This window comes from Ranitomeya variabilis, chromosome 3 (genome assembly GCF_051348905.1).
Source record: "Ranitomeya variabilis isolate aRanVar5 chromosome 3, aRanVar5.hap1, whole genome shotgun sequence".
Lineage (NCBI taxonomy): Eukaryota > Metazoa > Chordata > Amphibia > Anura > Dendrobatidae > Ranitomeya > Ranitomeya variabilis.
In genome coordinates this window covers 326,912,550-326,926,030 of record NC_135234.1, presented here as the reverse complement: position 1 = coordinate 326,926,030, position 13,481 = coordinate 326,912,550, and the positions used below count along the sequence as shown (strand labels likewise).

The 13,481-nt window shown below is 39.7% G+C and overlaps 1 protein-coding gene across 1 annotated transcript in view; it reads left to right on the top strand.

Annotated features, from left to right (window-relative positions):
- Positions 1-563: 563 nt before the first annotated feature.
- The window catches only part of LAPTM5 (lysosomal protein transmembrane 5), a 103,340-nt gene continuing 90,422 nt past the window's right edge, over positions 564-13,481 (top strand). Inside the window, exon 1 of the mRNA XM_077299592.1 lies at positions 564-685. Within this exon, the coding sequence (XP_077155707.1) occupies positions 599-685 (87 nt within the window). The 5' untranslated portion in view covers positions 564-598. The remainder of the gene's footprint in view (positions 686-13,481) is intronic.

Sequence of the window (13,481 nt, the reverse complement as noted above, 5' to 3'; positions counted from 1 at the left end):
CAACCGGAGCTATGCTGGAAGATGACGTGGGACTACCCTGGACTAATCAGGTCTCTATAGTCCAAGAGTCAAACAGATTTGGCTGCAATCACACATCCATTTTCTGATTTATGCTGCTTGTGGTTTGGGCAGCATAAATTTAATGACTGATTAATATAGCACTAACATATTCTATTGCACTTTAGAAAAATAAATTGCCAAGTGCAAACTAAGAAAATAGATCTGAAATATAGTAAAACAATGTAGTCAATTTTGCCAAAATCTTCTGCTAATAATAAACCTTTAGTAGAAGATTACAGTAAAAAAGAGCAGTAAGGGCCATGAAACATTAGAGTCCTACTTGTCTAACGCAGCCGACCAGTCACATCTAAATATCAAGGGGCTCATATATGAATATTCTAGGGTAAACCACACGTCTGTGCATGCTAATTTAGAAAACATGAAACTGGGCACTATACTAGTCATATCTGTACAATCTCACACATTTTGACTCATGCGTAAAGGAGTGTGAGCACAGGAAGGAAGTTGGGTTAAGTCTTCACTTTAAACTAATTTCTCTCTCAAAACAGTGACCCAGCAGAAAGTACAAGAAACAACCATGACACCAGAACAAATCAAAGGAATTGGCAAACCCAGATGCTCAAAGGTCCAACATGTGGCTTATATTTTGGCAATATATCATTTGGTGAGTGTTTTTCTATTTGAGCCTTTACTCTACATTTTATCAACGTGAACAACAAGGGGTTGTCACGTTTGCATCAAAACACATATACATTGTGGAGACTTAATGACATGGATATCATTGGAAATATATTGAATTGTGTCACACAATTTGCATTTTTACAGAAAGCAATTTTCTTCCAAATTTCTAATTCTGCCTTCCATTACTATTTCAGTCATTATTGCCTATTTTATCCTGAAACTTAAATTGCCTTAAACACTGACATAGCATAGTATTACTTTATGATCCAGTTTGTACTGACTAATACTGTATTACAGCATATCTTTGCTTCAAATTGCATTTTATTTTTAATAAAGTAGAATCGGTAATCCAATTAGAAATTAGCTGTGAGGAAATGACAAGAAATGAAATTCTTCAAGCTGTTCATTTATTAAATAGATGTCTTAGACCTGATGAGGCAGGTGTAACTATTTGGAAAATCCACGGCAGAATGGTGTTATATGCTTTAAATTAAAATGACAATTTTATTAGTCTAGTTAGATTGCTTGTTCTAATATAAGGCAAAGCAAAATTTCACAAAGGATTTCACATTTCATATTATTTGCATTTCAATAAAGTATAGCAGCCTCATCAGGCCTAAAATCTCTTTAAAACATGTATCTAAACTGTATACTGTTTTATTGTAGTCTTGTGATAGTTGCTTCTTAAAGGGAACTTGACACAGCCCCAAATGCTATTAACCTGCGGATACAGGGTTAATCTGCACCTTAAGAGTATTCCAAAGCTGCTGGCCACTGTACTAAAAGTGCAGCTACATGAGGTAATGAACTTTATTCCTCCAGGCAGTATCCAGCTCTCAGCATAGAGGTACTGCTGGCACGGACTCATACACTTCTCAGTACATAGTACGCCACGGCACTAACTGACTGCACGTTCATCAGTGCTGAGCCGACTGTCAGTCAATGTCTGCCATACTTACATCCGCTGCCTACTATGTACTAAGCAGTGACTGAAGGCGGGCCGGCCGCGGCTCTATGACTGAAAGCCTGAGGCTCCCAGGTGGAATAAAGCCGGGCTTTCAGTGCAATGGCCGGGTAGCTTTAGAACACTATTAACCTGCAGACTAGCCCCATATCTGCTGGATAATAGCATCTAGAACATGACAGGTTCCCTTTAAGTACTACATATGTGTGGTTTGATGTTACGCATCATAAAGTGAATTGCTCTTTGTGGTTGTCTATCTTGACAATGCCAATAATAAAACACATAAAACACTATGTTAACACTTGCTATGTAAAGTCTAAGTTAGATAATAAGATAGATAATTTTGACTATAATAATATTACTATTTATTTTGTTTTAAGTGATCTTAATTGTATGGGGCTACAAATATGAAAAAGGTGCAAACCGAGTATAGTACATAGCATACACATCACAATACATACCATAAGTATATAACATGCGATAGAAAACAAGAACAATAATAAGAGTCTCAGCACAATTTGCAGGAAGATAGATGTAGACCGCTGTTTCTGCACTACCATATGTCTAATATCATCAGAATGTACAAGTTTCTCCATAGTTATTCTGCACAGCTGCATATATTATTAGATTTATTCATTGTATTTATTTAATAATTTAGCCACATTTATTGTAATAAGAAAATATCTGATGAAAAGCTCATGATAAAAGGACACCAGGGAAATAAGTGTAGATCTCTGCTCTGCCTTTGAGTATTAGCATGCATACAAAGTGGAAGGAAAACCTACTGAGATAACAACTTTCTAGGAACAGAAGTACTGGGGAAATTTCAGCCGCAGATGAGATGTTTAAGTAAAAAAAAAATACAGAAATGTGTTAAATCTACACTAAACTTTGTTACTGTTAATAGACGATTGATGAATCAGCAAAACAGAGGTACAAGTAATACACAAGAATGATTGGACTTACATATAAAAGTGCATCTTCAATGCCTGGAGATGATAAAAACACATGAAGGGAAAAAATGCTTATTGGATTTTATTTCTGTGAAACATACAGAGAAATATTAAATATAGATATTCAATATAGGGGGCATTATTGAACTTTACATTTTCTGTTTAATCCAATTAAAGGGATTATTTCAACTAGAGAACCTTTTCTTTAAAGGAAGCCTCCCTGGCAAACAGATGCTTGATGCAGGTGTGGCACCCCAGGAGTTCAGGTACCACAGTGGTATTGCCTTCCTCTCGGGGAGGGTAATGCCATGCCTGGAGACAGGAGGAATCCCTTTGGCAGGTAACCTTACAACAACACATTCTGACTCCAGGCCAGAAGGTGGAGCTCTACACCCGGCTTGAGGGGAGCTGCTCTTGTAAGAGGGTGGTGCTGTTATGGACAGTAAAGAACACGGTCACTTTAAGAGGCTGCACCCCCTTGTCTGGCGTGATGGAATGTTCTGCTTCTCCCCTGTAATAGTCGGTGTGATGAACTTGTCTGGCAGAGTGCAGGTGTGGAGCTGGAGCAGCGTGTGTGAGCTGAGGCTGCTGCAGAGAGGGCTTTTTGTGCTGATAGCTCAAAAAGAGAGGAACTGTGTCCTGATATAGCTGCAAGAGAGCCACAAAGATACAGAGAAAGGGATTTACAGTTTCCAGGAGAATCCCTAGGATCCAGAAGCAAGGAGAAGACCACACTTCACAGAGCTGACAGAAAGCCTTGCGCACCGCCATATTAGACTGCTGGGGGCCCCCTGGGACTGGAGCTGATTCTCCAACATCACCGTGAGTTTGTTCCTGTTTGGTGCACCTGTTAGGGCCTAGTGTAGGCTTCAGTAGTCAGTACACGGGAGCCGTGTGGCCTACTTAGTAAAGGCCAGGGAGGTTATAGGTAGAGTAGCATCATCACTTGTTTATTGTTTACATCTGCTGGTTAGACATATTTTGAGTCTGTAATAGTTGGATCACCGTGCTATTTTACAGGAAAGATAACGTTTATAACTCTTGTAAATTGTCTTTTGCCATTGTTTACCGCTGTTTGCATCTTCCTCATCCACTTCATTCCTTGCCTTCCAATAAATCAACCCTTTGTTTGCACCTCATCTTGTGTACAGTAGTCTTCCTGCACTGGAGTGGTCCCCTGGCCATCGCTTCACTCTCTCTGGTCAATAGGATTGCTAGGCAGTTGCTAGGCAGACAAGCAGACAGTTGACAGTTGGTAGCAGACAGTGAAGGAGCACAGAGGTACTTAGGAGCTAGAGAAAGACTGCTACTGAGCCTCTCTAAGCTGAGTGCAGAAACCGGGTACCGAGAGCCTGAGGCTGAGGGAAACTGCAAGCCCCACAGCAGAACCGGAGGGCAGGAAACTAAAAGTGACTTGCCCACATAATACCTGAGGTACAGCAGCAATCAGAGTCCAGAGTCACCATGAACAGAGACCCAAAAGAGACGTCTCAAGTTGCCTACCGTGCAGGTACTGTCCCTGGACAGGGAAGAAAGAGGGCCTTGTTACAGAGCTACAGGCAGCAAGGCACCACAGACCAGCGCATAGTGGAAGGCTCCCAAACTGACCTGTCAAGGGGATTTCCACCTGGCTGCCTGGACTCCAGCTACACCTGTTGCCAGTACCCTGGACTGAGGCTTAATACCATCCCAGTAAACCAAGTAAAGACTGCAACCCTGTGTCCTCCAATTATTTGCAGCATTCACCATCCCTGCCAAATACACTGGGAGCCCTGGGGACACCGCTTCACCTGTGGGAAGCGACACCATCTTTGCTGCAGCACCATCGCCCCCAGATGACCCCTTTAAGCAGCGTCGGTCACCTCTGACCGAGAACCACAGGTGGCGTCACAAACTTTCCTTATTTCCACAACCCCTTTAAAGACCGTCCCTTTTACTTGGGCGCCCAGGGCCATGGACCGGGTCGCTGCCACCGTGACCACCCCTTTAATTGCGACCGGACCCGGTACCGAGTACCCCACGGTCCTGATGGGCGACTCACAGGCGTAGAGAAGATATGGGAGGCAGTGTTTAATTAAATGGTGGCAATTTAAATAACCATGTAAAAACTGATCAAAAATATCCCATAGCCACATCACCAAGTCTACTGCCTCTTCTTTGTAGCGCGGCAGCCATGCCTAAACTCCAAGAGCCCTGTATACAGGTCCTTCTCAAAAAATTAGCATATAGTGTTAAATTTCATTATTTACCATAATGTAATGATTACAATTAAACTTTCATATATTATAGATTCATTATCCACCAACTGAAATTTGTCAGGTCTTTTATTGTTTTAATACTGATGATTTTGGCATACAACTCCTGATAACCCAAAAAACCTGTCTCAATAAATTAGCATATTTCACCCGTCCAATCAAATAAAAGTGTTTTTTAATAACAAACAAAAAAAACATCAAATAATAATGTTCAGTTATGCACTCAATACTTGGTCGGGAATCCTTTGGCAGAAATGACTGCTTCAATGCGGCGTGGCATGGAGGCAATCAGCCTGTGACACTGCTGAGATGTTATGGAGGCCCAGGATGCTTCAATAGCGGCCTTAAGCTCATCCAGAGTGTTGGGTCTGGCGTCTCTCAACTTTCTCTTCACAATATCCCACAGATTCTCTATGGGGTTCAGGTCAGGAGAGTTGGCAGGCCAATTGAGCACAGTAATACCATGGTCAGTAAACCATTTACCAGTGGTTTTGGCACTGTGAGCAGGTGCCAGGTCGTGCTGAAAAATGAAATCTTCATCTCCATAAAGCATTTCAGCTGATGGAAGCATGAAGTGCTCCAAAATCTCCTGATAGCTAGCTGCATTGACCCTGCCCTTGATGAAACACAGTGGACCAACACCAGCAGCTGACATGGCACCCCACACCATCACTGACTGTGGGTACTTGACACTGGACTTCAGGCATTTTGGCATTTCCTTCTCCCCAGTCTTCCTCCAGACTCTGGCACCTTGATTTCCGAATGACATGCAAAATTTGCTTTCATCAGAAAAAAGTACTTGGGACCACTTAGCAACAGTCCAGTGCTGCTTCTCTGTAGCCCAGGTCAGGCGCTTCTGACGCTGTTTATGGTTCAAAAGTGGCTTTACCTGGGGAATGCGGCACCTGTTTCCACACCAGACTCAGTCCACTGCTTCCTCAGGTTCCCCAAGGTCTGGAATCGGACCTTCTCCACAATCTTCCTCAGGGTCCGGTCACCTCTTCTCGTTGTACAGCGTTTTCTGCCACATTGTTTCCTTCCAACAGACTTACCATTGAGGTGCCTTGATACAGCACTCTGGGAACAGCCTATTTGTTGAGAAATTTCTTTCTGGGTCTTACCCTCTTGCTTGAGGGTGTCAATGATGGCCTTCTTGACATCTGTCAGGTCGCTAGTCTTACCCATGATGGGGGTTTTGAGTAATGAACCAGGCAGGGAGTTTTTAAAAGCCTCAGGTATCTTTTGCATGTGTTTAGAGTTAATTAGTTGATTCAGAAGATTAGGGTAATAGGTCGTTTAGAGAACCTTTTCTTGATATGCTAATTTATTGAGACAGGTTTTTTGGGTTATCAGGAGTTGTATGCCAAAATCATCAGGATTAAAACAATAAAAGACCTGACAAATTTCAGTTGGTGGATAATGAATCTATAATATATGAAAGTTTAATTGTAATCATTACATTATGGTAAATAATGAAATTTAACACTATATGCTAATTTTTTGAGAAGGACCTGTACATGTGAAGAAGGAATATTCTACTGTGTATTCGGCACATATTGGCATATTGACAGCTCTGCTTTCCTGATGTCAATAGCACAGATCAGTTTATGCATTTCCTTCTCCCTAGTCTGAATGTACTGACATAAGGGATGATTACATTCAATCAATTTTCCATAACAACTCATCTGCTTTTATTACCTCATTCAGCAACGTATAAAAGCTTTCCTCGTGATTTCTTAATTTACTACATTTTCCATAACAATTACCAAAGTAAAATTAGATAATTGATATTAACTTGCTTTTAACACTAATAATGCATTTATTCAAGGTTAGTGCTGGAAAAGCCAGAAGTAAAATGAAAAGAAAACAAATGAATATTCTGATATAATGAAAATGGGCTATGTTTAGCAGAATCTCTCTCCTACAATTTATTTTTCAGAAATCGTATTTTTCCTTTCCTATGGCTGATAAAAGTATTACATATGTAATAAGGAACCTGTTCAGTGCCCCAATATTTCCATCATGTTAATCGATCAGAAGAGATTAATTAATCCATAAGATGCAAAGCAAATTCATGTTGACATTTTATAAATTCAACAGTAAGCCTGTAAACTCAAACAATTTGCAATTTTGCTTCAATCAATTTGAATACAATAAACTCTTCTATTTTACACATTGCAGAAGATCATATTATCTATCATCAGTGAAGGCTAGCATGACCTCAGGCAGGCTTATCCTTTCCTGCAGATATGACACCACATGGTATAGCATAGCCAATCAGGAGGGACAATCATAGCCTGTATAAAAGAAGAAGCTGGAAATGCAGCAGCCTTTTTGTGATGAAACTGTAAACTTCACAGCTCACATCATAGCCATAGAGATAGAGAAAGTAAGCCACAAAACATTGAAAAAGCTGTACAGATATTGTATGTGAGAGCATGTCAATGAAGAATATTAGTATATAAGGAAATGAGAACAGTAGAACAATTAATTCATGGCAAATCAGTTAACGACAAATCAGATTTTCTGGGAAAATTTGATGAATCTGGTAAATTCTAAAGATTTACTCACATGGGTAACATCATGAAGAGCCCTTGTTGAAGGAACATCACACCTGTCCTTTTCCAAGGATGTGTGGGGTGGCTTAACGTACTGTAGCTAGTCCCCTCTAGTCTTTATTCCAGGTACACAATTAGCTCGATGTTACATTGATTTGATGATGGCCATGTCTACAAAGGAGCTGGGACATCATTGGTCGAAAATTGCAAACGGAGCTGCCAACAATAGATTTTGATGATTTCCTTGCGTAATAAGATTTAGTGTGCAAGTTTAAGAAAAAAATATTGCTCAGGCAAATATTAATAACCTCATTAATAGCATAATGCGTGCATTTCTTCTTGTGGCACTCATATTTTTCACTGAATAAATTGAGATATTTTTAAAATTTCATATCCATCATTTAATTTCAATAATTTCACACATTTTCCTTCTTAATGTTGGAATTTCATTTTTGAGGAGTATATACTGTATGTTTTATCTTAGATATTATATCACAGTCAATTTGTCATCAGATACTATATCCTTTTAATGAACAGCTCATTATTCAAAATTGCTCAAAATTCAACTTTAGATTATCTAAAGCAATGGGTAACTAAAGAATTTGACCATTTATTTTAAACTTACAGTATATGAGCCATGTCATTTTTGAAGAATGGACATGTAGGAAACACCAGTTGAGCTATAGTAACTTAAAAGGGTATGCTCTCCTGGAGAGGGTTTGCGGCAAATTTTCCTTAGAGATTTTATGGGCAGAAGTCAATAATGTATCACAATACTACCTATATGGATGAGAACTTATCAAACAAATTTCATCCACTTGTTGCATAAAAATCAGTACAAAATCTACTGAGAAATTGATCTGTGCTGCAGAGTTGTATTTTGTAGCATATCCATTTTTGTTTAAAAATGTTCTATCGGCTTTACCTTTACAATGCATAGCTTCAAATCTGCATTGAATGTACAGCAAAATCCAGGACAAATATACATGTGATTATTTATTTTCCTGCTTTATTTACATCCGCAGTGAATATAACCCCTTATGTAAACTTATTGAATGTTTTTGAGGATTTCCAAACAGAAATAAAATAAAAAATCAGACGCTTGAGCAATTTTTTCCAATTTCTTTCTTATAGAGCTATTGATATTTTTCCAGTCAGCTATGAAAAATTGGTAGTTCTTTTTAACATAGTTTTTTTATGAACTGTCAATTTATCAGTTCTGTTATAGCACCTTGGACATTTTTATTTAATACCGTGTCCCAAATGCAAATTTAAGAAAAACCCTTGCCAAAGATGTTGTCAACTAAGCCTGGTTTCCAGCTGCTCTTGGACCCTTAGGGCTCATTCAGATGAGCATATTATACGTACGTGTGCTGTCAAAGTAACAATCTGACATCACACTGACCAAAAGGACTGTCCAAATGACAGTTTTTCACGTGGAATGAATGTGTAAAAAAAAATTGCAACATGCCCTATTCTTTTCAGAAATATTGGACTATAAGTCCGCTGTCTTCGTTGATAACTCTTAATAGTCAGTATTTTTATATGAACTGGTTAATAGAAGAGTACCGTAGATCTTTTTCAATACTATGCTTACAAGGGGCAGCAGATTCAGCTGGCAGGTTTCCTCTAAGTTTTATGATAACAAAACACCCTGCACAATAAAATGACTTCACGGCTTTGAAATCTACAGTATACTTCTTGAATACTGTGCCCCAGTCCCATAAAGTATATAGTTACAAAAGGACTTAGTATTTTATAGTCACTGGGGTGTCTGCGGTATACTAAGATGTGCATTGCCACACAATTGTGGAAAGCAGAGAGAACCACAGATGCTGTGAAATACAGTCGTAGCAAAAGCTGTAAATACCGATATTGCTGCGAAAGTCATAAATATAGACGTAGCTGTCCATGCAATAAATAGACATAGCTGGCATCTTGCCGCAGCTGCTGTCTGTGGTTGCATTAGTGATAGCAGGTGCCATCGTGAGATGACTATCTTGGCTCAGAAATGATGTATTTATTTCTCAAGGGAGTCCAAGTTTAACTGAGAATGGAAACTTGTCTTACCAGTAAAATGGAGGATGAAAACGTTTCCAGTTAGTGGTGAGCTATGAGCATGGGTGCAGAAAATAGGCAGCAGCCAGAGAGTTACGTACGGAGCAAAGTTAAACTCTGATAATAATCATAATAGGCACAATATTTTGCCCTTGTTTTATGATGGTAGAAATTCTGATAAATCAGTGAAAGCTATAACTGTGGGCAGGTACTATATAGGTATAAAGAACCCTAAAGAATTAGTGCTTAGATTCATTCTTAAAGTGCTAACTTTTCAAAAAAAGCTGTCATTGATATACGATTAATAGTGCTATTTCTGGACACTAAATTACATTTATCCTGCATTTCTAGTAGCTTTTCCACCTCTGAAATAATAGCTTCAGCATTTTCTCTTTGCGTGCTCTACCTTTTTCTACCACCAGCATCTTCCCCGTTTACTCTGCTTATAATTTTATTGATTTGATACCTCACTGAAACAAATTTGTAGACAGATTTCAGCAGTTATTGAAAGTGAATAATTAGTGAAGAGAAATAGAGACTGATTTGTGGAGAAAGAGGGTTTTTTGTATCTAGAAACAATGTTATGAAGATCCTTATACTTAGTCATACTGTTGACTTATGGACTATTTAAAAGGAATCTGTCAGCAGGTTTTTGCCACCTCATCTGAGAGCAGAATAATGTAGGCAAAGAGACCCTGAATTCAACAATGTATCACTTAGGTTACTGGGTGCAGCCATTCTGCACAATCAGGGCTTTAAGCTTTAGCTATGCAGCAGAGCTGAGAAAGCTGCCTCCGCCCGCACTTCAGCTTTCTATGTAGCAGTGAGCTGCTTATCATAAAAGGGTGCCAAGCTCTTGTGCCCAAGCAATGATGAGCTGCTAGAGCTAAAAAAAAATCATTGCAAGTAAACAACAAGACAGAGCTTGATAAGAGAGGCATCACTTAACCCCTAAGCTCTACCTCATGCTGTCTTCAGATAACAAAGCAAAAACCTGCTGACAGATTCCTCTGAAAATACTTCATAAAGGAACAACTTATTAAAGGCTATGTTTTTCCACTTTCTGGAAATCATCTATACATTTCGTGATTGATCAGTCAACCATGTAGTGCATGGATGGGACCGATCTGTAAGTAAGGGAATCACTCTTACACCGTAGTTCTCTTGTCTGGCTCATAGAGAGGATCTCATACACTAGGGCATATAAGTAGGAGTTGTCAATGTGAGATAAGCCAACAACAATGTTTCAGCGAAGCTTTGGTTTATGCTCTTCTTTTATTTGGCATAATCATTTGTTCTTAAAAAGTAACAGACGTAAAAATAGTTTTTGAGTTTTTATTGTTTTTTGTAATCTTGAATTCAAATTTATTGATATTTGAGTAATGATGAAGATAAAAGTTAGTCAAGTATATAGCAATTTGCATATTAAATTTCCCAGAGGAGCATTGCACGGCAAATAAGCCTCCTTACCTTGACAAGCCAGCTGGTATGTCACTCTCCATAAGGAGAAACGTTACCCCTTAGACCTCAATCCAGAGCCTCTCACCTAGCTAAATCAGTTCTCATGCTTCACACTGACGAGGGCCAACAGCCCAAAACACCGTGTCTGCGAATTGAGATACTGATTTGGCTTTTATCCTAAGTCATATTGCACAACTCAGTAAAGGGTTGATTATGACTTGTAGGATCTCTACTTCCAACCGGTGGTGCTATAGAGTTTAAGTCCTCTTTTTCTCAGTAGACGCAATTTGCATATTTAATTTCCCAGAGGAGCATTGCACGGCGAATAAGCCTCCTTACCTTGACAAGCCAGCTGGTATGTCACTCTCCATAAGGAGAAACGATACCCCTTAGACCTCAATCCAGAGCCTCTCACCTAGCTAAATCAGTTCTCATGCTTCACACTGACGAGGGCCAACAGCCCAAAACACCGTGTCTGCGAATTGAGATACTGATTTGGCTTTTATCCTAAGTCATATTGCACAACTCAGTAAAGGGTTGATTATGACTTGTAGGATCTCTACTTCCAACCGGTGGTGCTATAGAGTTTAAGTCCTCTTTTTCTCAGTAGACGCAATTTGCATATTTAATTTCCCAGAGGAGCATTGCACGGCGAATAAGCCTCCTTACCTTGACAAGCCAGCTGGTATGTCACTCTCCATAAGGAGAAAAATTACCCCTTAGACCCCAGTCCAGAGCCTCTTACCTAGCCCAATTAGTTCTCATGCTTCGCACTGACGAGTGCCAACAGCCCGAAACACTGTGCCTGTGAATTGAGATACTGATTTGGCTTTTATCCTAAGTCATATCGCACGACTCGTTAAAGGGTTCATTGTGACTTGAAGGATCGCTACTTCCAAAAGGTGGCGCTATAGAGTTTAAGTCCTCTTTTTCTCTGAAGAGGCAATTTGCATATAGAGCTATATAATCATGTGATATGTAGTGTTGAGCATTCCGATACCGCAAGTATCTGGTATCAGCCGATATTTGCTGTATCGGAATTCTGATACTGAGTTCCGATATTTTTGTGATATCGGAAATCGGAATCGGAAGTTCCCAGTGTATGGTTCCCAGGGTCTGGAGGAGAGGAAACTCTCATTCAGGCACTGGGATCCATATTCATGTAAAAAATAAAGAATAAAAATAAAAAATATGGATATACTCACCCCTCCGGCAGACCCTGGACCTTAGCGATGTAACCGACAGCCTCCGTTCCTAAGAATGCAGAGTGAAGGACCTGCGATGACGTCGCGGCTTGTGATTGGTCGCGTGAGCGGTCACATGAGCGGTCACGCGACCAATCACAAGCCGCGACGTCATCGAAGGTCCTTCACTCTGCATTCTTAGGAACGGAGGCTGCCGGTTACATCGCTAAGGTCCAGGGTCCGCCGGAGGGGTGAGTATATCCATATTTTTTATTTTTATTCTTTATTTTTTACATGAATATGGATCCAAGGGCCTGAAGGAGAGTTTCCTCTCCTTCAGACCCTGGGAACCATCCAGGATACCTTCCGATATTTGTGTCCCATTGACTTGTATTGGTATCGGGTATCGGTATCGGCGAGATCCGATATTTTGCCGGTATCGGCCGATCCAATCCGATACCAATACTTTCGAATATCGGAAGGTATCGCTCAACACTAGTGATATGTTAACATCATTGTAGGCACAAAACCTAAGACAGAAACAATATGAACATATACCCTGCTGTAAGAAAGCAAAAGCAGCAGTGCATGGAAATAGCATAAGGGGCTTAGTAAATGCTGTATTAGATTAAGAAAAAGAGTAAAAGCCATCCCATCAGTGTCAGGGTGTACCCAAATTAGGGATGGTCCTAACTGCTAGCATTAAAACCTTACCATGTGTCAAAGTGACCGGGTCCTGAACATGAGTACTTAGTAAAATGGGAAGTTATATAAACTTAATATCCAGCTCAAAGAAAGGGAGGCCACACACTTACCTGCAATAAGTGCAGAAACCTGAAACTTAACCAAAAAAATGAATTGGAGTATAAGTTGGTCTGCATGCAAAATAGGAACATGTTCACAGTGGCCATTAAGCAGATAAAACCTAAGAAGGAAACAAAATGAACCTATACCCAGCTGTAATCAAATAAGTAAAAGCAATAGTACATATAAATAATATTGGGTACTTAGTAAACACAATTTTTGATTAAAAAAAAGTGTAAAAGGCATCCCACTGGTATCAAAGTGTACCCAAATTCAGGATGGTCCTAACCTTAAGTATTAAAAGTATTAAAGGTTAGGACTAGCCCAAATCTTGACCATGGTGGGATACATTTTACACTTTTATTTTTATCAAAAACAGTGTTTACTAAGTAACCTACGTTATTTATATGCGCGTTTGTGTGAGGCCCCAGGGTCCTGGTTGTCACAGTGGCATTGATTTCCTCATGGGGAGAGTGATGTCAAACTTGGAAGCGATGGAGGATTCCTTTTAACAGGTAATTAGCACATACAACACCATTCTG